This window comes from Coregonus clupeaformis, chromosome 6 (genome assembly GCF_020615455.1).
Source record: "Coregonus clupeaformis isolate EN_2021a chromosome 6, ASM2061545v1, whole genome shotgun sequence".
In the NCBI taxonomy this organism is placed as follows: Eukaryota; Metazoa; Chordata; class Actinopteri; order Salmoniformes; family Salmonidae; genus Coregonus; species Coregonus clupeaformis.
The window spans coordinates 12,746,291-12,772,593 of NC_059197.1; the positions used below are offsets into that span (position 1 = coordinate 12,746,291).

The window sequence follows — 26,303 nt, forward strand, 5'->3', positions numbered from 1 at the left end:
AGGTCAGGGGTCTCTGGTCTCTGTGATGAGGAGGTCATGGGTCTCTGGTCTCTGTGATGGAGAGGTCAGGGGGTCTCTGGTCTCTGTGATGAGGAGGTCAGGGGTCTCTGGTCTCTGTGATTGAGAGGTCAGGGGGTCTCTGGTCTCTGTGATGGAGAGGTCAGGGGGTCTCTGGTCTCTGTGATGAGGGGAGGTCAGGGGGTCTCTGGTCTCTGTGATGAGGAGGTCAGGGGGTCTCTGGTCTCTGTGATGAGGAGGTCAGGGGGTCTCTGGTCTCTGTGATGGAGAGGTCAGGGGGTCTCTGGTCTCTGTGATGAGGAGGTCAGGGTGTCTCTGGTCTCTGTGATGGAGAGGTCAGGGTGTCTCTGGTCTCTGTGATGAGGAGGTCATGGGTCTCTGGTCTCTGTGATGGAGAGGTCAGGGGGTCTCTGGTCTCTGTGATGGAGAGGTCAGGGGGTCTCTGGTCTCTGTGATGAGGAGGTCAGGGGTCTCTGGTCTCTGTGATGAGGAGGTCATGGGTCTCTGGTCTCTGTGATGGAGAGGTCAGGGGGTCTCTGGTCTCTGTGATGAGGAGGTCATGGGTCTCTGTGATGGAGAGGTCAGGGGGTCTCTGGTCTCTGTGATGAGGAGGTCAGGGGGTCTCTGGTCTCTGTGATGGAGAGGTCAGGGGGTCTCTGGTCTCTGTGATGGAGAGGTCAGGGGGTCTCTGGTCTCTGTGATGAGGAGGTCAGGGGTATCTGGTGTCTGTGATGAGGAGGTCATGGGTCTCTGGTCTCTGTGATGGAGAGGTCAGGGGGTCTCTGGTCTCTGTGATGAGGAGGTCAGGGGTCTCTGGTTTATGGAGAAGGGTATGTACTGATAATGGAGTTTAGTGGAGAATAATAAGATGGGGCAGTCACAGTGTGATCAAACTACCCAGCATGCAGACAACTCCACACATCTGACAGCAACCACCAACCAAGCATGGCATTCTGTTACCGGGTGCTTGTAAACAACATCTACAAACCAGGTCCAGACCTAGACCTAGCATTGGAACCAGATCTAAACCTGGGCCCAGACAGCATCCCTTTCCCCCTGTTCTCTCCTGCATCCAGGCCAGGATGGTCACCTGGAGCTTCACCCTTCACTGGTCCGGCTGGAGGGATAGAGGGCTCATGTCTCTCTCTCTTCCCCAGGTTTGGGAGAGGGAAAGAGGGGTAAGAGAGGGAGGGAGCTGTGCTGGATGCAGAGGATGGGTGGGTGGATCAAGGGGTGGAGAGGTACAGGGGTGCTGTGATGGTATCTGGCTCCTCTCTACCTCTCCTCTTCTCCTCCTCCTCCCTCTGGCCCTGTTCATCCTCCTCCTCCTCATCACTTGTTCTCGATGAGAGACTGGACCTTGTGCACCAGCTCTCTGGCGATCTGAAGGATGTGCTGCACGTCATGACGCTCTGCCATCTCTGTTATACAAACACACACAGGAAGTCAGGGAGATGGTTTTATACACACAGGAAGTCAGGGAGATGGTTTTATACACACAGGAAGTCAGGGAGGTGGTTTTATACACACAGGAAGTCAGGGAGATGGTTTTATACACACATGAAGTCAGGGAGATGGTTTTATACACACAGGAAGTCAGGGACATGGTTTTATACACACAGGAAGTCAGGGAGATGGTTTTATACACACAGGAAGTCAGGGAGATGGCTTTATACACACCGGACGTCAGGGAGCTGGTTTTATACACACCGGAAGTCAGGGAACTGGTTTTATACACACCGGAAGTCAGGGAGATGGTTTTATACACACAGGAAGTCAGGGAGTTGGTTTTATACACACAGGAAGTCAGGGAGATGGTTTTATACACACAGGAAGTCAGGGAAATAGTTTTATACACACAGGAAGTCAGGGAGATGGTTTTATACACACAGGAAGTCAGGGAGATGGTTTTATACACACAGGAAGTCAGGGAGATGGCTTTATACACACAGGAAGTCAGGGAGATGGTTTTATACACACAGGAAGTCAGGGAGATGGTTTTATACACACAGGAAGTCAGGGTGATGGTTTTATACACACAGGAAGTCAGGGAGATGGTTTTATACACACAGGAAGTCAGGGAGATGGTTTTATACACACAGGAAGTCAGGGAGATGGTTTTATACACACAGGAAGTCAGGGAGATGGTTTTATACACACAGGAAGTCAGGGAGATGGTTTTATACACACAGGAAGTCAGGGAGATGGTTTTATACACACAGGAAGTCAGGGAGATGGTTTTATACAATGAACACAGTCTGCCTACACCTTTCTGCTCCATCACAACACATTTGACCATGTCCTTGTTGGGGTCCTAACTGGCACCCTATTCCTTACATCGTGCACTACTTTGACCGGATCCATAGGGCCCTGGTCCAAAGTAGTGCACTATAAAGGGAATAGGGTGTCAATTGGGACTAAACATCTGTATGTCTGTCTGTCTGTCACCATTGAAGAATGTGATGATGTCAGTGAAGTCCATGGTGTTATCTCTGATGATCTCCCTGTAGACCTCTACCAGAGCCAGCGCCAGAAACAGGACGAAGTGCTGAGAGGAGATACGGGGGGCCACCCAGATCACCTCCCATACTGAGAACACATCCTGGTACAGCATCTCTGGAGGGGAGACACACACACGCACACACACACACACACAGAGGAGATCCACACACACACACAGAGGAGATCCACACACACACACACACACACACACACACACACAGAGGAGATCCACACACAGACACACACATACAGAGGACACACACACACACAGATACTTGAGTTGTATTTCAACTCCAATCTGAAATGTCATACAGAAATCCAGTGTACTATGTTCCCACACTAGAAAATAGAAACGTTGAGTTACTGTGCAGAGCCTCCTGGTACATTTTACATTTTAGTCATTTAGCAGACGCTCTTATCCAGAGCGACTTACAGTTAGTGAGTGCATACATGTTTGTTTTTTTCATACTGGCCCCCGTGGGAATCGAACCCACAACCCAGGCGTTGCAAACGCCACGCTCTACCAACTGAGCTACATCCCTGCCTGCCATTCCCTCCCCTACCCTGGATGACGCTGGGCCAATTGTGCGCCGCCCCATGGGTCTCCCGGTCGCGGCCGGCTACGACAGAGCCTGGAATCGAACCAGGATCTCTAGTGGCACAGCTAGTACTGTGCCACTGAAGACCATGGTTCAATCCCAGCATTACACCCTTCCCACTGTTCAAATCAAATCAAATTTGATTGGTATCGTAGACATATTTTGCAGATGTTATTGCAGGTGCAGTGAAATGCTTATGTTTCTAGCTCCAACAGTGCAGTAATACCTAACAATACAAAACAATACACACAAATACCCCCCACAAAAAAGAAAGAAATTAAGAAATATCAGAATGAGCATGAATGAGTCCGGAATATAAATATATACTGTAGGTATTCCTCTTGTCCAGATGGGATAGGGTAGTGGGTAGTGGGTAGTGGGTAGTGGGCAGTGGGCAGTGGGCAGTGGGTAGTGGGCAGTGGGTAGTGGGTACTGGGCAGTGGGCAGTGGGTAGTGGGTAGTGGGCAGTGGGTAGTGGGTACTGGGCAGTGGGCAGTGGGTAGTGGGTAGTGGGTAGTGGGTAGTGGGCAGTGGGTAGTGGGCAGTGGGCAGTGGGCAGTGGGTAGTGGGTAGTGGGCAGTGGGTAGTGGGCAGTGGGTAGTGGGCAGTGGGTAGTGGGTAGTGGGCAGTGGGTAGTGGGTAGTGGGCAGTGGGCAGTGGGTAGTGGGTAGTGGGTAGTGGGTAGTGGGTAGTGGGCAGTGGGCAGTGGGCAGTGGGTAGTGGGTACTGGGTAGTGGGTAGTGGGTAGTGGGTAGTGGGCAGTGGGTAGTGGGTAGTGGGTACTGGGCAGTGGGTAGTGGGTAGTGGGTACTGGGCAGTGGGTACTGGGCAGTGGGCAGTGGGAGGGCGATTGCGTAATCCGTGGATCTGTTGGGGCGGTATGCAAATTGTAGTGGGTCTAGGGTGTCGGGTAAGGTAGAGGTGATATGATCCTTAACTAGTCTCTCAAAGCACTTCATGATGACAGAAGTGAGTGCTACAGGGCGATAGTCATTTAGTTCAGTTACCTTTGCTTTCTTGGGTACAGGAACAATGGTGGACATCTTAAAGCAAGTGGGGACAGCAGACTGGGATAGGGATGTCCGTAAACACTCCAGCCAGCTGGTCTGCGCATACACTGAGGACGCGGATTGTGACGCTGTCTGGGCTGGCAGCCTTGCGAGGGTTAACACGTTTAAACGTCTTACACACGTCGGCCACGGAGAACGAGAGCTCACAGTCCTCATGAGCGGCGGTGGTCCGCGTCGGTGGCTCTGTGTTGTCTTCGAAGCGGGGGAAAAAGGTGTTTAGCTTGTCCGGGAGCGAGGCATCACTGTCCGCAGCGTGGCTGGCTTTCCCTTCATAATCCGTGAGTCCAGAGTCCCTGCTACATCCGTCTGGTGTCTGAGCCACTTTGTCCCTATGGTCACACTGTTTCTCCTACCTGCCTGGAACCCCCTCTCCTTTCATAACTGTCTAAGTAAAGCTTCAAAATACCCCCTCAAAAATGTAATTAAATGAATAAAAATAGTGTAGTTTGTGAAGCGTATCGTACCTCTTTTGAAGTCCAGCAGGAACCAGCGGTAACAGAAATAGAAGTGGGTGTAGTCTCCATTCTGATGCATCAGCTCAAACAGCTCCGGATCTAGGATCTGATGACATCATCAAACAGAGACCACACCAGATGAGACCAGAGGTCAGGGGTCATGTTAGTATCATTTGAACACTCACTTCTGTGCACACACCACAAACACACACCCTACCTGTATAAGGGACCTCATGTTGGCGAAGTGTGTGTCCATGGCTCCGCCGTTGGGGAAGTTCTGGCTCATCCTCTTCATCAGCTGGGTGAAACAGCTGTACGCTCAGACACTCTGATGGAGGGAGGGAGGGAGGGAGGGAGGGAAGGTGGGAGGGAGGGACAGGGGAGACAGGGAGGGAGACAGGGAGGAGGGACAGGGGAGACAGGGGAGGAGACAGGGAGGGAGGGGGAGACAGGGAGGGAGGGGGAGACAGGGAGGAAGGGGGGAGACAGGGAGGGAGACAGGGAGGGATGGGGAGACATGGAGGGAGTCAGGGAGGGATGGGGGAGACAGGGAGGGATGGGGGAGACAGGGAGGGAGGGGGGAGACAGGGGAGGAGACAGGGAGGAGGGGGGAGACAGGGAGGAGGGGGGAGACAGGAGGAAGGGGGGAGACAGGGAGGAGACAGGGAGGGATGGGGGAGACAGGGAGGGAGACAGGGAGGGATGGGGGAGACAGGGAGGGAGGGGGATACATGGAGGGGTATACAGGGAGGGGGGAGACAGGGAGGGATGGGGGAGACAGGGAGAGAGGGGGGTCCTTTTTCTGTCTATTGTGGCCAAGGATTACACCCATACATTTCCCTTCACTCACTGATCACTGTGTAATGCAACGGCTAACGACTAATGGGTAAAAGCTCATTGCAAATGGCTATACAGTGAGGGAAAAAAGTATTTGATCCCCTGCTGATTTTGTACGTTTGCCCACTGACAAAGACATTATATAATATAATAATATGCCATTGAGCAGACGCTTTTATCCAATGCGATTTACAGTCATGTGTGCATACATTTTAACGTATGGGTGGTCCTGGGGATCGAACCCACTACCCTGGCGTTACAAGCGCCATGCTCTATCAATTGAGCTACAGAGGATCAGTCTATAATTTTAATGGTAGGTTTATTTGAACAGTGAGAGACAGAATAACAACAAAAAATATCCAGAAAAACGCATGTCAAAAATGTCATAAATTGATTTGCATTTTAAATGAGGGAAATAAGTATTTGACCCCTCTGCAAAACATGACTTAGTACTTGGTGGCAAAACCCTTGTTGGCAATCACAGAGGTCAGACGTTTCTTGTAGTTGGCCACCAGGTTTGCACACATCTCAGGAGGGATTTTGTCCCACTGCTCTTTGCAGATCTTCTCCAAGTCATTAAGGTTTCGAGGCTGACGCTTTGGCAACCTCGAACCTTCAGCTCCCCTCCACAGATTTCCTATGGGATTAAGGTCTGGAGACTGGCTAGGCCACTCCAGGACCTTAATGTGTTTATTCTTGAGCCACTCCTTTGTTGCCTTGGCCGTGTGTTTTGGGTCATTGTCATGCTGGAATACCCATCCACGACCCATTTTCAATGCCCTGGCTGAGGGAAGGAGGTTCTCACCCAAGATTTGACGGTACATGGCGCTGTCCATCGTCCCTTTGATGTGGTGAAGTTGTCCTGTCCCCTTAGCAGAAAAACACCCCCAAAGCATAATGTTTCCACCTCCATGTTTGACGGTGGGGATGGTGTTCTTGGGGTCATAGGCAGCATTCCTCCTCCTCCAAACACGGCGAAGTTGAGTTGATGCCAAAGAGCTCGATTTTGGTCTCATCTGACCACAACACTTTCACCCAGTTCTCCCTCTGAATCATTCAGATGTTCATTGGTAAACTTCAGACGGGCCTGTATATGTGCTTTCTTGAGCAGGGGGACCTTGCGGGCGCTGCAGGATTCCAGTCCTTCACGGCGTAGTGTGTTACCAATAGTTTTCTTGGTGACTATGGTCCCAGCTGCCTTGAGATCATTGACAAGATCCTCCCGTGTAGTTCTGGGCTGATTCCTCACCGTTCTCATGATCATTGCAACTCCACGAGGTGAGATCTTGCATGGAGCCCCAGGCCGAGGGAGATTGACAGTTATTTTGGGTTTCTTCCATTTGCGAATAATCGCACCAACTGTTGTCACCTTCTCACCAAGCTGCTTGGCGATGGTCTTGTAGCCCATTCCAGCCGTGTGTAGGGTCTACAATCTTGTCCCTGACATCCTTGAGAGCTCTTTGGTCTTGGCCATGGTGGAGAGTTTGGAATCTGATTGATTGATTGCTTCTGTGGACAGGTATCTTTTATACAGGTAACAAGCTGCGATTAGGAGCACTCCCTTTAAGAGTGTGCTCCTAATCTCAGCTCGTTACCTGTATAAAAGACACCTGGGAGCCAGAAATCTTTCTGATTGAGAGGGGGTCAAATACTTATTTCCCTCATTAAAATGCAAATCAATTTATAACATTTTTGACATGCGTTTTTCAGGATTTTGTTGTTGTTATTCTGTCTCTCACTGTTCAAATAAACCTACTATTAAAATTATAGACTGATAATTTCTTTGTCAGTGGGCAAACGTACAAAATCAGCAGGGGATCAAATACTTTTTTCCCCTCACTGTAATTGCTAATGACGCAGATGCTAAGCTACAGGACTGTTTTGCTAGCACAGACTGGAACATGTTCCGGGATTCTTCGGATAGCATTGAGGAGTACACCACATCAGTCACTGGCTTCATCAATAAGTGCATCGATGATGTCGTCCCCACAGTGACCGTACGTACATACCCCAACCAGAAGCCATGGATTACAGGAAACATCCGCACTGAGCTAAAGGGTAGAGCTGCCGCTTTCAAGGAGCGGGACTCTAACCCGGACGCTTATAAGAAATCCCGCTATGCCCTCCGACGAACCATCAAACAGGCAAAGAGTCAATACAGGACTAAGATTGAATCGTACTACACTGGCTCTGATGCTCGTCAGATGTGGCAGGGCTTGAAAACTATTACAGACTACAAAGGGAAGCACAGCCGCGAGCTGCCCAGTGACACAAGCCTACCAGACGAGCTAAACCACTTCTATGCTCGCCCGAGGCAAGCAACACTGAAGCATGCATGAGAGCACCAGCTGTTCCGGATGACTATGTGATCACGCTCTCCGTAGCCGATGTGAGTAAGACTTTTAAGCAGGTCAACATTCACAAGGCCGCAGGGCCAGACGGATTACCAGGCGTGTACTCCGAGCATGTGCTGACCAACTGGCAAGTGTCTTCACTGACATTTTCAACATGTCCCTGACTGAGTCTGTAATACCAACATGTTTCAAGCAGACCACCATAGTCCCCGTGCCCAACGACTCTAAGATAACCTGCCTAAATGACTACCGACCCGTAGCACTGACGTCTGTAGCCATGAAGTGCTTTGAAAGGCTGGTCATGGCTCACATCAACAGCATTATCCCAGAAACCCTAGACCCACTCCAATTGGCATACCGCCCCAACAGATCCACAGACGATGCAATCTCTATTGCACTCCACACTTCCCTTTCCCACCTGGACAAGAGGAACACCTACGTGAGAATGCTATTCATTGACTACAGCTCAGCATTCAACACCATAGTGCCCTCAAAGCTCATCACTAAGCTAAGGATCCTGGGACTAAACACCTCCCTCTGCAACTGGATCCTGGACTTCCTGACGGGCCGCCCCCAGGTGGTAAGGGTAGGTAACAACACATCTGCCACACTGATCCTCAACACGGGGGCCCCTCAGGGGTGCGTGCTCAGTCCCCTCCTGTACTCCCTGTTCACCCATGACTGCATGGCCAGGCACGACTCCAACACCATCATTAAGTTTGCCGACGACACAACAGTGGTAGGCCTGATCACCGACAACGATGAGACAGCCTATAGGGAGGAGGTCAGAGACCTGGCCGTGTGGTGCCAGGACAACAACCTCTCCCTCAACGTGACCAAGACAAAGGAGATGATTGTGGACTACAGGAAAAAAAAGAGGACTGAGCACGCCCCCATTCTCATCGACGGGGCTGTAGTGGAACAGGTTGAGAGCTTCAAGTTCCTTGGTGTCCACATCACCAACGAACTATCATGGTCCAAACACACCAAGACAGTCGTGAAGAGGACACGACAAAGCCTATTCCCCCTCAGGAGACTGAAAAGATTTGGCATGGGTCCTCAGATCCTCAAAAAATTATACAGCTGCACCATCGAGAGCATCCTGACTGGTTGCATCACCGCCTGGTATGGCAACTGCTTGGCCTCCGACCGCAAGGCACTACAGAGGGTAGTGCGTACGGCCCAGTACATCACTGGGGGCCAAGCTTCCTGCCATCCAGGACCTCTACTACTCAGGCGGTGTCAGAGGAAGGCCCTCAAAATTGTCAAAGACTCCAGCCACCCTAGTCATAGACTGTTCTCTCTGCTACCGCACGGCAAGCGGCACCGGAGTGCCAAGTCTAGGTCCAAAAGACTTCTCAACAGCTTCTACCCCCAAGCCATAAGACTCCTGAACAGCTAATCATGGCTACCGGACTATTTGCACTGCCCCCCACCCCATCCTTTTACGCTGCTGCTACTCTGTTAATGATTTATGCATAGTCACTTTAACTCTACCCACATGTACATATTACTTCAACTACCTCAACTAGCCGGTGCCCCCGCACATTGACTCTGCACAGTACCCCCCTGTATATATAGCCTCCCTACTGTTATTTTATTTTACTTCTGCTCTTTTTTCTCAACACTTTTTTGTTGTTGTTTTATTTTAACTTTTTTTGTTAAAAATAAATGCACTATTGGTTAAGGGCTGTAAGTAAGCATTTCACTGTAATGTCTGCACCTGTTGTATTCGGCGCATGTGGCCAATAAAAATTGATTTGATTTGATTTGATTTAATGGTACATTACTAATAGCTAGCTAACAGCTAATAGCTAACAGCTAACAGCAAACTGTTTATGGGCTCCATAGGGCCCTGGTCAAAAGAGGTGCACAGTATAGGGAATAGGGTGGTATTTGGAAGGCAGCCATGGTGTCTGAGGTTCCTACCATCGTCCAGGATGACCATGAGCGGGGCCAGCAGGTCACACATCCCCTGGACATAACCCATCTCCAGGTGCTCCCACACATAGCTGGAACAGGATGGGGAAGAGGGGGGATCGAAGGGGGATCGAGGGGGGAAACACGAAGAGGAGTCATGAAATAATGAGTGAGCAAATAAAAGTGTGTGTGTGTGTGTGTGTGTGTGTGTGTGTGTGTGTGTGTGTGTGTGTGTGTGTGTGTGTGTGTGTGTGTGTGTGTGTGTATGCGCGTGTTTACCTGCACATGATGTTGCGTAGTTTCTCCAGGTTAGCGGTCGTAAAGTAGTAGTAGTTACGATCACAGCGCTGGACATCCTTGTCTATCCTGTGGAGGTTCAGAGCCACTGTGTCCAACAACTCAATCTGCACACACACACACTTCAATTCAATTCAATTCAATTCATTTGATCCGTTTCAATTCACTTCAGTTCACTTGAAGAGTAAATATAAATGCAGTAAAGCCTTTATAGAACAGTATTCAGAACAGTATTCAGAACAGTATTAAAATGTGATCTACGTGTTTGGATATGCAATTCAATGATGTTCCCTGTGAGTGTAGGGACTCTTTATTGAGTATCTCCCTGTGTGTGTGTGTGTGTGTGTGTGTGTGTGTGTGTGTGTGTGTGTGTGTGTGTGTGTGTGTGTGTGTGTGTGTGTGTGTGTGTGTGTGTGTGTGTGTGTGTGTGTGTGTGTGTGTGTGTGTGTGCGTGCGTGCGTGCGTGCGTGCGTGCGTGCGTGCGTCTGTCCCCAGTGCCTACCGTATAGGAGGACAGTGAAGGCATCCCCTCTGCTCCTCCATTCCCATTGGTCATCAACTTATCCAGCTGACTGCACAGCCTCTCCTCACTCAACGACTCCTGTCGCACCTCCTCCTCCATCTCACTGTGGGAGTGTGTCCGGGCCTCCTCCTCCTCCGTGCCGTCGTCGATAGAGGAGAGAATCCCGGAGGTGACAGAGTAGTTCCGGGAGGACGGGAGGCCGGAGTCAGGGGAGTCAAACTCCACTAGGGGGCGCTCATCAGGAGCTAGTGCTCCACCGGCTGCAAGAGGTACAACTGTAGAGAGGCCGGGGGTGTCTCCTCCGCCCCCCCTAGGGGTGTCCTGCCCCCCCGCGTCGGGCTCATCCACTGACATGAACACCTAGGAGGAGGGAGGAATGGGGGGATGAGGAGGGAGAAGGGGAGGGGAGGAGGGAGAAGGTGGGAGGAGGAGGAGGGAGAAGGGGGGAGGAGGAGGGAGAAGGTGGGAGGAGGAGGGAGAAGGTGGGGGGAGGAGGATGGAGAAGGGGGGAGGAGGATGGAGAAGGGGGAGGAGGAGGAGAAGGGGGAGGAGGAGGGAGAAGGGGAGGAGGAGGGAGAAGGGGGGAGGAGGAGGGAGAAGGGGGGAGGAGGATGGAGAAGGGGGGAGGAGGATGGAGAAGGTGGGAGGAGGAGGGAGAAGGGGGGAGGAGGAGGAGGGAGAAGGTGGGGAGGAGGAGGATGAGAAGGTGGTGGTAGAGGTAGGTTTTATATAAACAGCTACAACAAACACAATTTCTCCTCAGAAAAACAACCCGTTCTAGTTTTATGTTATGGTGTTTTTATAATGACAAAAAGAAAAACATTTATTCAATCAACCAATCAATCAATCAACCAACCAATCAACGAATTAATCAACCAACCAGCCAACAAATTAATCAACCAACCAATCAATCAGTGTCACCCACCTCGTTGCAGAGAGTGGATTGTCTGAGTCGGAGGACGTGGCTGTCTATGCTGCTTCCTGAAGACAGCTTAGCAAAGATGGCCGACTGCATCTCTTTCTCTCTCTGCTTGACTATCACCTCGCAGGCCTTCCACTCCTTCATCACCTGCTGGTACCGTGCACTGATCTTCTCATCGATCTACAGATGAACATGGTATGACAAGATATTTTAAAATATATTTATTACATTTGACGCTTTATTCAGACAGTTGGAAACTGAGGGGGTTACAGTAAAGTGGGAAGACAGTAGGAAGGGCTGGAAACAAGTATTGAACCCCGTCTCCGGTGGGATTAGTACATGGGCAAGGTGTTAAAACACAGAGACAGACAGACAGACAGACAGACAGACAGACAGACAGACAGACAGACAGACAGACGTATTGTTAGCTACCTGGCTCATGTCCTTCTTGCCCATGCCAAACTTGTAGTGACCCAGTAGGAAGGGCCAGACTTCCTTCCTGATCTCATGCTGTACACCTCCATAATACACCAGCCACAACAACTCCAACTCCTTATAGTTCTATAGAGGGGGGTGAGAGAGAGCGATAGAGAAAGAGAGAGAGCGAGAGAGAGAGAGTGAGAGAGAGAGAGAGAAAGAGAGGGGGAGAGAGAGAGAAAGAGAGAAAGAGAGAGAGAGATAAAGAGAGGGGGAGAAATAAAGAGAGGGGGAGAGAGAGAAAGAGATATAGTAGAGCAAGAGAGGAGGAGAGGGGGAGAGGGGAGGGTGGGAGAGAGAAAAATATACAGTAGAGAGAGGAGAAGAGAGAGAGAGAGAGTAGAGAAGGAAAGGGGGAGAGAAAGAGATAGAGTAGAGAAAGAAAGAGAGAGAGAGAGAAATAGAGAGAGAGAGAGACAGGGAGAGAGAACGAGAGGGGAGAGAGAGAGGGGAGAGAGAGAGAACGGGAAAGAGAGAGAGAGAGAGAGAGAGAGAGAGAGAAGGAGAAAGAGAGGGAGAGAGAGAGAAAGAGGGATAAAGCGAGAAGGTTGAAAAGAGAGAGACCAGGCCACATAAAAAATATCAGTAGAGAGAGAGACCAAGTCAAAGAGACAGATCAGTAGAGAAAGAGAGACCAAGACAAAGAGACAGGTCAGTAGAGAGAGAGACCAAGACAAAGAGACAGATCAGTAGAGAGAGAGAGACCAAGACAAAGAGACAGATCAGTAGAGAGAGACCAAGACAAAGAGACAGATCAGTAGAGAGAGAGACCAAGACAAAGAGACAGATCAGTAGAGAGAGAGACCAAGTCAAAGAGAAAGATCAGTAGAGAGAGAGACCAAGACAAAGAGACAGATCAGTAGAGAGAGAGAGACCAAGACAAAGAGACAGATCAGTAGAGAGAGAGACCAAGACAAAGAGACAGATCAGTAGAGAGAGAGAGAGACCAAGACAAAGAGACAGATCAGTAGAGAGAGAGACCAAGACAAAGAGACAGATCAGTAGAGAGAGACCAAGACAAAGAGACAGATCAGTAGAGAGAGAGACCATGAAAAAGAGACAGATCAGTAGAGAGAGACCAAGACAAAGAGACAGATCAGTAGAGAGAGAGAGACCATGAAAAAGAGACAGATCAGTAGAGAGAGAGAGACCAAGACAAAGAGACAGATCAGTAGAGACAGAGAGACCAAGACAAAGAGACAGATCAGTAGAGAGAGAGAGACCAAGACAAAGAGACAGATCAGTAGAGAGAGAGAGACCAAGACAAAGAGACAGATCAGTAGAGAGAGAGAGAGACCAAGACAAAGAGACAGATCAGTAAAGAGAGAGAGACCAAGACAAAGAGACAGATCAGTAGAGAGAGACAAAGACAGAGAAAGATCAGTAGAGAGAGAGACCAAGACAAAGAGACAGATCAGTAGAGAGAGACCAAGACAAAGAGACAGATCAGTAGAGAGAGAGAGACCATGAAAAAGAGACAGATCAGTAGAGAGAGAGAGACCAAGACAAAGAGACAGATCAGTAGAGAGAGAGAGACCAAGACAAAGAGACAGATCAGTAGAGAGAGAGACCAAGACAAAGAGACAGATCAGTAGAGAGAGAGAGACCAAGACAAAGAGACAGATCAGTAGAGAGAGAGAGAGACCAAGACAAATAGAAGGATCAGTAGAGAGAGAGACCAAGACAAAGAGACAGATCCGTAGAGAGAGACAAAGACAGAGAAAGATCAGTAGAGAGAGAGACCAAGACAAAGAGACAGATCCGTAGAGAGACCAAGACAAAGAGACAGATCAGTAAAGAGAGAGAGACCAAGACAAAGAGACAGATCAGTAGAGAGAGAGAGACCAAGACAAAGAGACAGATCAGTAGAGAGAGAGAGACCAAGACAAAGAGACAGATCAGTAGAGAGAGAGAGAGAGAGACCAAGACAAAGAGACAGATCAGTAGAGAGAGAGACCAAGACAAAGAGACAGATCCGTAGAGAGAGACAAAGACAGAGAAAGATCAGTAGAGAGAGAGACCAAGACAAAGAGACAGATCAGTAGAGAGAGACCAAGACAAAGAGACAGATCAGTAGAGAGAGAGAGGCCAAGAAAAAGAGACAGATCAGTAGAGAGAGAGAGACCAAGACAAAGAGACAGATCAGTAGAGAGAGAGAGACCAAGACAAAGAGACAGATCAGTAGAGAGAGAGACCAAGACAAAGAGACAGATCAGTAGAGAGAGAGAGACCAAGACAAAGAGACAGATCAGTAGAGAGAGAGAGAGACCAAGACAAATAGACAGATCAGTAGAGAGAGAGACCAAGACAAAGAGACAGATCAGTAGAGAGAGAGAGACCAAGACAAAGAGACAGATCAGTAGAGACCAAGACAAAGAGACAGATCAGTAGAGAGAGAGACCATGAAAAAGAGAGATCAGTAGAGACAGAGAGACCAAGACAAAGAGACAGATCAGTAGAGAGAGAGAGACCAAGACAAAGAGACAGATCAGTAGAGAGAGAGAGACCAAGACAAAGAGACAGATCAGTAGAGAGAGAGAGAGACCAAGACAAAGAGACAGATCAGTAGACAGAGAGAGACCAAGACAAAGAGACAGATCAGTAGAGAGTGAGAGACCAAGACAAAGAGACAGATCAGTAGAGAGAGAGAGACCAAGACAAAAGAGACAGATCAGTAGAGAGAGAGACCAAGACAAAGAGACAGATCAGTAGAGAGAGAGAGAGACCAAGACAAAGAGACAGATCAGTAGAGAGAGAGAGACCAAGACAAAGAGACAGATCAGTAGAGAGAGACCAAGACAAAGAGACAGATCAGTAGAGAGAGATACCATGAAAAAGAGAGATCAGTAGAGACAGAGAGACCAAGACAAAGAGACAGATCAGTAGAGAGAGAGAGACCAAGACAAAGAGACAGATCAGTAGAGAGAGAGAGACCAAGACAAAGAGACAGATCAGTAGAGAGAGAGCGAGACCAAGACAAAGAGACAGATCAGTAAAGAGAGAGAGACCAAGACAAAGAGACAGATCAGTAGAGAGAGACAAAGACAGAGACAGATCAGTAGAGAGAGACCATGAAAAAGAGACAGATCAGTAGAGAGAGACCAAGACAAAGAGACATATCAGTAGAGAGAGAGACCATGAAAAAGAGACAGATCAGTAGAGAGAGAGAGACCAAGACAAAGAGACAGATCAGTAGAGAGAGAGAGACCAAGACAAAGAGACAGATCAGTAGAGAGAGAGACCAAGACAAAGAGACAGATCAGTAGAGAGAGACACCAAGACAAAGAGACAGATCAGTAGAGAGAGAGAGAGACCAAGACAAAGAGACAGATCAGTAAAGAGAGAAACCAAGACAAAGAGACAGATCAGTAGAGAGAGAGAGTCCAAGACAAAGAGACAGATCAGTAGAGAGACCAAGACAAAGAGACAGATCAGTAGAGAGAGAGAGACCAAGACAAAGAGACAGATCAGTAGAGAGACCAAGACAAAGAGACAGATCAGTAGAGAGAGAGAGACCGATACAAAGAGACAGATCAGTAGAGAGAGACCAAGACAAAGAGACAGATCAGTAGAGAGAGAGAGACCAAGACAAAGAGACAGATCAGTAGAGAGACCAAGACAAAGAGACAGATCAGTAGAGAGAGAGAGACCGATACAAAGAGACAGATCAGTAGAGAGAGACCAAGACAAAGAGACAGATCAGCAGAGAGAGAGAGACAGATACAAAGAGACAGGTCAGTAGAGAGAGACCAAGACAAAGAGACAGATCAGTAGAGAGAGAGACCAAGACAAAGAGACAGATCAGTAGAGAAAGAGACCAAGACAAAGAGACAGATCAGTAGAGAAAGAGAGACCAAGACAAAGAGACAGATCAGTAGAGAGAGAGAGACCAAGACAAAGAGACAGATCAGTAGAGAGAGAGAGACCAAGACAAAGAGACAGATCAGTAGAGAGAGAGAGAGACCAAGACAAAGAGACAGATCAGTAGAGAGAGAGAGACCAAGACAAAGAGACAGATCAGTAGAGAGAGACCAAGACAAAGAGACAGATCAGTAGAGAGAGAGACCATGAAAAAGAGAGATCAGTAGAGACAGAGAGACCAAGACAAAGAGACAGATCAGTAGAGCGAGAGAGACCAAGTCAAAGAGACAGATCAGTAGAGAGTGAGAGACCAAGACAAAGAGACAGATCAGTAGAGAGAGAGAGACCAAGTCAAAGAGACAGATCAGTAGAGAGTGAGAGACCAAGACAAAGAGACAGATCAGTAGAGAGAGAGAGACCAAGACAAAGAGACAGATCAGTAGAGAGTGAGAGACCAAGACAAAGAGACAGATCAGTAGAGAGTGAGAGACCAAGACAAAGAGACAGATCAGTAGAGAGAGAGAGACCAAGTCAAAGAGACAGATCAGTAGAGAGTGAGAGACCAAGACAAAGAGACAGATCAGTAGAGAGAGAGAGACCAAGACAAAGAGACAGATCAGTAGAGAGAGAGACCAAGACAAAGAGACAGATCAGTAGAGAGAGAGAGAGACCAAGACAAAGAGACAGATCAGTAGAGAGAGAGAGACCAAGACAAAGAGACAGATCAGTAGAGAGAGACCAAGACAAAGAGACAGATCAGTAGAGAGAGAGACCATGAAAAAGAGACAGATCAGTAGAGAGAGAGAGACCAAGACAAAGAGACAGATCAGTAGAGAGAGAGAGACCAAGACAAAGAGACAGATCAGTAGAGAGAGAGAGAGACCAAGACAAAGAGACAGATCAGTAGAGAGAGAGAGACCAAGACAAAGAGACAGATCAGTAGAGAGAGAGAGAGACCAAGACAAAGAGACAGATCAGTAAAGAGAGAGAGACCAAGACAAAGAGACAGATCAGTAGAGAGAGACAAAGACAGAGAAAGATCAGTAGAGAGAGAGACCATGAAAAAGTGACAGATCAGTAGAGAGAGACCAAGACAAAGAGACAGATCAGTAGAGAGAGAGAGACCATGAAAAGAGACAGATCAGTAGAGAGAGAGACCAAGACAAAGAGACATATCAGTAGAGAGAGAGAGACCAAGACAAAGAGACAGATCAGTAGAGAGAGAGAGACCAAGACAAAGAGACAGATCAGTAGAGAGAGAGAGACCAAGACAAAGAGACAGATCAGTAGAGAGAGAGAGAGACCAAGACAAAGAGACAGATCAGTAGAGAGAGAGAGACCAAGACAAAGAGACAGATCAGTAGAGAGAGAGAGAGACCAAGACAAAGAGACAGATCAGTAAAGAGAGAGAGACCAAGACAAAGAGACAGATCAGTAGAGAGAGACAAAGACAGAGAAAGATCAGTAGAGAGAGAGACCATGAAAAAGTGACAGATCAGTAGAGAGAGACCAAGACAAAGAGACAGATCAGTAGAGAGAGAGAGACCATGAAAAAGAGACAGATCAGTAGAGAGAGAGAGACCAAGACAAAGAGACATATCAGTAGAGAGAGAGAGACCAAGACAAAGAGACAGATCAGTAGAGAGAGAGAGACCAAGACAAAGAGACAGATCAGTAGAGAGAGAGAGAGACCAAGACAAAGAGACAGATCAGTAGAGAGAGAGACCAAGACAAAGAGACAGATCAGTAGAGAGAGAGAGACCAAGACAAAGAGACAGATCAGTAGAGAGACCAAGACAAAGAGACAGATCAGTAGAGAGAGAGAGACCGATACAAAGAGACAGATCAGTAGAGAGAGACCAAGACAAAGAGACAGATCAGTAGAGAGAGAGAGACCATGAAAAAGAGACAGATCAGTAGAGAGAGAGAGACCAAGACAAAGAGACATATCAGTAGAGAGAGAGAGACCAAGACAAAGAGACAGATCAGTAGAGAGAGAGAGACCAAGACAAAGAGACAGATCAGTAGAGAGAGAGAGAGACCAAGACAAAGAGACAGATCAGTAGAGAGAGAGACCAAGACAAAGAGACAGATCAGTAGAGAGAGAGAGACCAAGACAAAGAGACAGATCAGTAGAGAGACCAAGACAAAGAGACAGATCAGTAGAGAGAGAGAGACCGATACAAAGAGACAGATCAGTAGAGAGAGACCAAGACAAAGAGACAGATCAGTAGAGAGAGAGAGACCGATACAAAGAGACAGATCAGTAGAGAGACCAAGACAAAGAGACAGATCAGTAGAGACAGAGAGACCAAGACAAAGAGACAGATCAGTAGAGAGAGACCAAGACAAAGAGACAGATCAGTAGAGAAAGAGACCAAGACAAAGAGACAGATCAGTAGAGAAAGAGAGACCAAGACAAAGAGACAGATCAGTAGAGAGAGAGAGACCAAGACAAAGAGACAGATCAGTAGAGAGAGAGACCAAGACAAAGAGACAGATCAGTAGAGAGAGAGACCAAGACAAAGAGACAGATCAGTAGAGAGACCGATACAAAGAGACAGATCAGTAGAGAGAGAGAGACCAAGACAAAGAGACAGATCAGTAGAGAGAGAGAGAGACCAAGACAAAGAGACAGATCAGTAGAGAGAGAGAGAGACCAAGACAAAGAGACAGATCAGTAGAGAGAGAGAGAGACCAAGACAAAGAGACAGATCAGTAGAGAGAGAGACCAAGACAAAGAGACAGATCAGTAGAGAGAGAGAGACCAAGACAAAGAGACAGATCAGTAGAGAGAGAGAGAGACCAAGACAAAGAGACAGATCAGTAGAGAAAGAGAGAGCAAGACAAAGAGACAGATCAGTAGAGAGACCAAGACAAAGAGACAGATCAGTAGAGAGAGAGAGACAGATACAAAGAGACAGATCAGTAGAGAGAGAGAGACCAAGACAAAGAGACAGATCAGTAGAGAGAGAGACCAAGACAAAGAGACAGATCAGTAGAGAGAGAGAGACCGATACAAAGAGACAGATCAGTAGAGAGAGAGAGACCGATACAAAGAGACAGATCAGTAGAGAGAGAGAGACCAAGACAAAGAGACAGATCAGTAGAGAGACCGATACAAAGAGACAGATCAGTAGAGAGAGAGAGACCAAGACAAAGAGACAGATCAGTAGAGAGTGTTTGGAGACGCAGGTGGAACACATGAATGGACTATCAGGTACACCAGACACATGCTTGTTGATATCACATCGTCATGGACCGGCTGAAAAAACTATGACACAAGCACACTGCCCCCATAGGGGTTAATGACACATGGAATATACAACGGAAGAACATTGTACACCATCCTTTTAACAATCCCACACTCTCTTACCATCCTTTTAACAAACCCTGAAATGTTATGGATTTTATGGTCCGATTCGTGCAGACCGTGACCTGTCAATGACCTTTTATGGTCCGATTCGTGCAGACCGTGACCTGTCAATTAACGGTAAAGCAACAGGAGGGGTGTGTTTCTACATAAAATAATCCTGGTGTTCTTCCATTAACATCAAGAGCTGGTTATGTATATATCACAGCTGGTTATGTATATATCACAGCTGGTTATGTATATATCACAGCTGGTTATGTATATATCACAGCTGGTTATGTATATATCACAGCTGGTTATGTATATATCACAGCTGGTTATGTATGTATCACAGCTGGTTATGTATATATCACAGCTGGTTATGTATATATCACAGCTGGTTATGTATATATCACAGCTGGTTATGTATACAGTGAGGGAAAAAGGTATTTGATCCCCTGCTTATTTTGTACATTTGCCCACTGACAAAGAAATGATCAGTCTATAATTTTAATGGTAGGTTTATTTGAACAGTGAGAGACAGAATAACAACAAAAACATATGTCAAAAATGTTATAAATTGATTTGCATTTTAATGAGGGAAATAAGTATTTGACCCCCTCTCAATCAGAAAGATTTCTGGCTCCCAGGTGTCTTTTATACAGGTAACGAGCTGTGATTAGGAGCACACTCTTAAAGGGAGTGCTCCTAATCTCAGCTTGTTACCTGTATAAAAGACACCTGTCCACAGAAGCAATCAATCAATCAGATTCCAAACTCTCCACCATGGCCAAGACCAAAGAGCTCTCCAAGGATGTCAAGGACAAGATTGTAGACCTACACAAGGCTGGAATGGGCTACAAGACCATCGCCAAGCAGCTTGGTGAGAAGGTGACAACAGTTGGTGCGATTATTCACAAATGGAAGAAACACAAAATAACTGTCAATCTCCCTCGGCCTGGGGCTCCATGCAAGATCTCACCTCGTGGAGTTGCAATGATCATGAGAACGGTGAGGAATCAGCCCAGAACTACACGGGAGGATCTTGTCAATGATCTCAAGGCAACTGGGACCATAGTCACCAAGAAAACAATTGGTAACACACTACGCCGTGAAGGACTGGAATCCTGCAGCGCCCGCAAGGTCCCCCTGCTCAGGAAAGCACATATACAGGGCCGTCTGAATGATTCAGAGGAGAAACTGGGTGAAAGTGTTGTGGTCAGATGAGACCAAAATCGAGCTCTTTGGCATCAACTTAACTTGCGGTGTTTGGAGGAGGAGGAATGCTGCCTATGACCCCAAGAACACCATCCCCACCGTCAAACATGGAGGTGGAAACATTATGCTTCGGGGGTGTTTTTCTGCTAAGGGGACAGGACAACTTCACCGCATCAAAGGGACGATGGACGGGGCCATGTACCGTCAAATCTTGGGTGAGAACCTCCTTCCCTCAGCCAGGGCATTGAAAATGGGTCGTGGATGGGTATTCCAGCATGACAATGACCCAAAACACATGGCCAAGGCAACAAACGAGTGGCTCAAGAAGAAGCACATTAAGGTCCTGGAGTGGCCTAGCCAGTCTCCAGACCTTAATCCCATAGAAAATCAGTGGAGGGAGCTGAATGTTCGAGTTGCCAAACGTCAGCCTCAAAACCTTAAATGACTTGGAGAAGATTTGCAAAGAGGAGTGGGACAAAATCCCTCCTGAGATGTGTGCAAACCTGGTGGCCAACTACAAGAAACGTCTGACCTCTGTGATTGCCAACAAGGGTTTTGCCACCAAGTACTAAGTAATGTTTTGCAGAGGGGTCAAATACTTATTTCCCTCATTAAAATGCAAATCAATTGATAACATTTTTGACATGCGTTTTTCTGGATTTTTTTGTTGTTATTCTGTCTCTCACTGTTCAAATAAACCTACCATTAAAATTATAGACTGATGATGTCTTCGTCAGTGGGCAAACGTACAAAATCAGCAGGGGATCAAATACTTTTTTCCCTCACTGTATATCACAGCTGTGGTTATGTATATATCACAGCTGGTTATGTATATATCACAGCTGGTTATGTATCTATCACAGCTGTGGTTATGTATATATCACAGCTGTGGTTATGTATATATCACAGCTGGTTATGTATATATCACAGCTGGTTATGTATATATCACAGCTGGTTATGTATATATCACAGCTGTGGTTATGTATATATCACAGCTGGTTATGTATATATCACAGCTGTGGTTATGTATATATCACAGCTGGTTATGTATATATCACAGCTGGTTATGTATATATCACAGCTGTGGTTATGTATATATCACAGCTGTGGTTATGCATATATCACAGCTGGTTATGTATATATCACAGCTGTGGTTATGTATATATCACAGCTGTGGTTATGTATATATCACAGCTGGTTATGTATATATCACAGCTGGTTATGTATATATCACAGCTGTGGTTATGTATATATCACAGCTGTGGTTATGTATATATCACAGCTGTGGTTATGTATATATCACAGCTGGTTATGTATATATCACAGCTGTGGTTATGTATATATCACAGCTGGTTATGTATATATCACAGCTGGTTATGTATATATCACAGCTGGTTATGTATATATCACAGCTGGTTATGTATATATCACAGCTGGTTATGTATATATCACAGCTGTGGTTATGTATATATCACAGCTGTGGTTATGTATATATCACAGCTGTGGTTATGTATACATCACAGCATATACTACAACTGCTGCTTCAGACAATCTACTAATGTGTTAACACACTGGAAGACATCCCACTGGGCACACACTGGTTGAAATCAACGTTGGTTTGCACATAATTTCAATGAAATTGATGAGACTAGGATGGATGAGACTAGGATGGAGGAAGAGAGATGAAAGAGAGGAGAGGGTTGGGGGTATCTATGAGAGATATGAGAGGGTTGGGGGTATCTATGAGAGAGAGGAGAGGGTTGGTGGTATCTATGAGAGATATGTGAGGGTTGGGGGTATCTATGAGAGACAGGAGAGGGTTGGGGGTATCTATGAGAGTTAAGAGAGGGTTGGGGGTAGCTATGAGAGAGAGGAGAGGGTTGGGGGTATCTATGAGAGAGAGGAGAGGGTTGAGGGTATCTATGAGAGACAGGAGAGGGTTGGGGGTATCTATAAGAGATAGGAGAGGGTTGGGGGTATCTATGAGAGACAGGAGAGGGTTGGGGGTATCTATGAGAGACAGGAGAGGGTTGGGGGTATATATGAGAGAGAGGAGAGGGTTGGGGGTATCTATGAGAGAGAGGGAGGGTTAGGGGGTATCTATGAGAGGGTTGGGGGTATATATGAGAGAGAAGAGAGGGTTGGGGGTATATATGAGAGAGAGGAGAGGGTTGGGGGTATCTATGAGATACAGGAGAGGGTTAGGGGGTATCTCTGAGAGACAGGAGAGGGTTGGGGGTATCTATGAGAGACAGGAGAGGGTTGGGGGTATCTATGAGAGACAGGAGAGAGTTGGGGGGATATATATGAGCGGGAGGAGAGGGTTGGGGGTATCTATGAGAGAGAGGAGAGGGTTGGGGGTATCTATAAGAGATAGGAGAGGGTTGGGGGTATCTATGAGAGACAGGAGAGGGTTGGGGGTAACTATGAGAGACAGAAGAGGGTTGGGGGTATCTCTGAGAGATAGGAGAGGGTTGGGGGTATCTATGAGAGATATGAGAGGGTTGGGGGTATCTATGAGAGACAGGAGAGGGTTGGGGGTAACTATGAGAGACAGAAGAGGGTTGGGGGTATCTCTGAGAGATATGTGAGGGTTGGGGGTATCTATGAGAGATAGGAGAGGGTTGGGGGTATCTATGAGAGATATGAGAGGGTTGGGGGTATCTATGAGAGACAGGAGAGGGTTGGGGGTATCTCTGAGAGACAGGAGAGGGTTGGGGGTATCTATGAGAGACAGGAGAGGGTTGAGGGTATCTATGAGAGACAGGAGAGAGTTGGGGGGATATATGAGAGAGAGGAGAGGGTTGGGGGTATCTATGAGAGAGAGGAGAGGGTTGGGGGTATCTATAAGAGATAGGAGAGGGTTGGGGGTATCTATGAGAGACAGGAGAGGGTTGGGGGTAACTATGAGAGACAGAAGAGGGTTGGGGGTATCTCTGAGAGATATGAGAGGGTTGGGGGTATCTATGAGAGATAGGAGAGGGTTGGGGGTATCTATGAGAGATATGAGAGGGTTGGGGGGTATCTATGAGAGACAGGAGAGGGTTGGGGGGTATCTCTGAGAGACAGGAGAGGGTTGGGGTATCTATGAGAGACAGGAGAGGGTTGGGGGTATCTATGAGAGATATGAGAGGGTTGGGGGTATATATGAGAGACAGGAGAGGGTTGGGGGTATCTATGAGAGACAGGAGAGGGTTGGGGGTATCTATGAGAGACAGGAGAGGGTTGGGGGTATCTATGAGAGAGAGGGGAGGGTTGGGGGTATCTATGAGAGGGTTGGGGGTATATATGAGAGAGAAGAGAGGGTTGGGGGTATATATGAGAGAGAGGAGAGGGTTGGGGGTATCTATGAGATACAGGAGAGGGTTGGGGGTATCTCTGAGAGACAGGAGAGGGTTGGGGGTATCTATGAGAGACAGGAGAGGGTTGGGGGTATCTATGAGAGACAGGAGAGAGTTGGGGGTATATATGAGAGAGAGGAGAGGGTTGGGGGTATCTATGAGAGAGAGGAGAGGGTTGGGGGTATCTATAAGAGATAGGAGAGGGTTGGGGGTATCTATGAGAGACAGGAGAGGGTTGGGGGTATCTATGAGAGATAGGAGAGGGTTGGGGGTATCTATGAGAGATATGAGAGGGTTGGGGGTATCTATGAGAGACAGGAGAGGGTTGGGGGTATCTCTGAGAGACAGGAGAGGGTTGGGGGTATCTATGAGAGACAGGAGAGGGTTGGGGGTATCTATGAGAGATATGAGAGGGTTGGGGGTATATATGAGAGACAGGAGAGGGTTGGGGGTATCTATGAGAGACAGGAGAGGGTTGGGGGTATCTATTAGAGACAGGAGAGGGTTGGGGGTATATATGAGAGAGAGGAGAGGGTTGGGGGTATCTATGAGAGAGAGGGAGGGTTGGGGGTATCTATGAGAGGGTTGGGGGTATATATGAGAGAGAAGAGAGGGTTGGGGGTATATATGAGAGAGAGGAGAGGGTTGGGGGTATCTATGAGAGGGTTGGGGGTATCTATGAGAGGGTTGGGGGTATCTATGAGAGAGGAGAGGGTTGGGGGTTGGGGGTATATATGAGCGGGTTGGGGGTATCTATGAGAGGGTTAGGGGGTATCTATGAGAGACAGGAGAGGGTTGGGGGTATATATGAGAGAGAGGAGAGGGATGGGGGTATCTATGAGAGGGTTGGGGGTATCTATGAGAGAGAGGAGAGGGTTGGGGGTATATATGAGAGACAGGAGAGGGTTGGGGGTATCTATGAGAGACAGGAGAGGGTTGGGGGTATCTATGAGAGAGAGGAGAGGGTTGGGGGTATATTTGAGAGGGTTGGGGGTATATATGAGAGAGAGGAGAGGGTTGGGGGTATCTATGAGAGGGTTGGGGGTATATATGAGAGAGAGAAGAGGGTTGGGGGTATCTATGAGAGGGTTGGGGGTATCTATGAGAGACATGAGAGGGTTGGGGGTATATATGAGAGAGAGGAGAGGGTTGGGGGTATCTATGAGAGAGAGGAGAGGGTTGGGGGTATCTATGAGAGGGTTGGGGGTATATATGAGAGAGAGGAGAGGGTTGGGGGTATCTATGAGATGGTTGGGGGTATCTATGAGAGACAGGAGAGGGTTGGGGGTATATATGAGAGAGAGGAGAGGGTTGGGGGTATCTATGAGAGGGTTTGGGGTATCTATGAGAGAGAGGAGAGGGTTGGGGGTATCTATGAGAGGGTTGGGGTTATATATGAGAGAGGAGAGGGTTGGGGTATCTATGAGAGGGTTGGGGGTGTATATGAGAGGGTTGGCTGTATCTATGAGAGGGTTGGGGGTATCTATGAGAGACAGGAGAGGGTTGGGGGTATATATGAGTGGGTTGGGGGTATCTATGAGAGGGTTGGGGGTATCTATGAGAGGGTTGGGGGTATCTATGAGAGACAGGAGAGGGTTGGGGGTATATATGAGAGAGAGGAGAGGGTTGGGGGTATCTACGAGAGGGTTTGGGGTATCTATGAGAGAGAGGAGAGGGTTGGGGGTATCTATGAGAGGGTTGGGGGTATATATGAGAGAGGAGAGGGGTTGGGGGTATCTATGAGAGGGTTGGGGGTGTATATGAGAGGGTTGGGTGTATCTATGAGAGGGTTGGGGGTATCTATGAGAGACAGGAGAGGGTTGGGGGGTATATGAGTGGGTTGGGTGTATCTATGATAGGGTTGGGGGTATCTATGAGAGGGTTGGGGGTATCTATGAGAGACAGGAGAGGGTTTGGGGTAGCTATGAGAGGGTTGGGGATATCTATGAGAGACAGGAGAGGGTTGGGGGTATCTATGAGAGACAGGAGAGGGTTGGGGGTATATATGAGAGACAGGAGAGGGTTGGGGGTATATATGAGAGAGAGGAGAGGGTTGGGGGTATCTATGAGAGGGTTGGGGGTAGATATGAGAGAGAGGAGAGGGTTGGGGTTATCTATGAGAGGGTTGGAGGTATCTATGAGAGACAGGAGAGGGTTGGGGGTATATATGAGAGAGAGGAGAGGGTTGGGGGTATCTATGAGAGGGTTGGGGGTAACTATGAGAGAGAGGAGAGGGTTGGCGGTATCTATGAGAGGGTTGGGGGTATATATGAGAGAGAGGAGAGGGTTGGGGGTATCTATGAGAGGGTTGGGAGTATATATGAGAGGGTTGGGGGTATCTATGAGAGACAGGAGAGGGTTGGGGGTATCTATGAGAGGGTTGGGGGTATCTATGAGAGGGTTGGGGGTATCTATGAGAACAGGAGAGGGTTGGGCGTAGCTATGAGAGGGTTGGGGATATCTATGAGAGGGTTGGGGGTATCTATGAGAGGGTTGGGGGTATCTATGAGAGAGAGGAGAGGGTTGGGGGTATCTATGAGAGGGTTGGGGGTATATA

At 47.9% G+C, this 26,303-nt stretch overlaps 1 protein-coding gene across 1 annotated transcript in view; it reads right to left on the reverse strand.

The window, feature by feature from the left end:
• Window positions 1-2,547: 2,547 nt before the first annotated feature.
• The window catches only part of LOC121568500 (small G protein signaling modulator 2-like), a 148,254-nt gene continuing 124,498 nt past the window's right edge, over window positions 2,548-26,303 (reverse strand). Inside the window, exons 14-21 of the mRNA XM_045220933.1 lie at window positions 11,930-12,058; window positions 11,501-11,677; window positions 10,555-10,935; window positions 10,035-10,159; window positions 9,765-9,847; window positions 4,862-4,972; window positions 4,654-4,750; window positions 2,548-2,634 (exon numbers count right to left, since the gene is read on the reverse strand). Of these exons, the coding sequence (XP_045076868.1) occupies window positions 4,728-4,750; window positions 4,862-4,972; window positions 9,765-9,847; window positions 10,035-10,159; window positions 10,555-10,935; window positions 11,501-11,677; window positions 11,930-12,058 (1,029 nt within the window). The 3' untranslated portion in view covers window positions 2,548-2,634; window positions 4,654-4,727. The remainder of the gene's footprint in view (window positions 2,635-4,653; window positions 4,751-4,861; window positions 4,973-9,764; window positions 9,848-10,034; window positions 10,160-10,554; window positions 10,936-11,500; window positions 11,678-11,929; window positions 12,059-26,303) is intronic.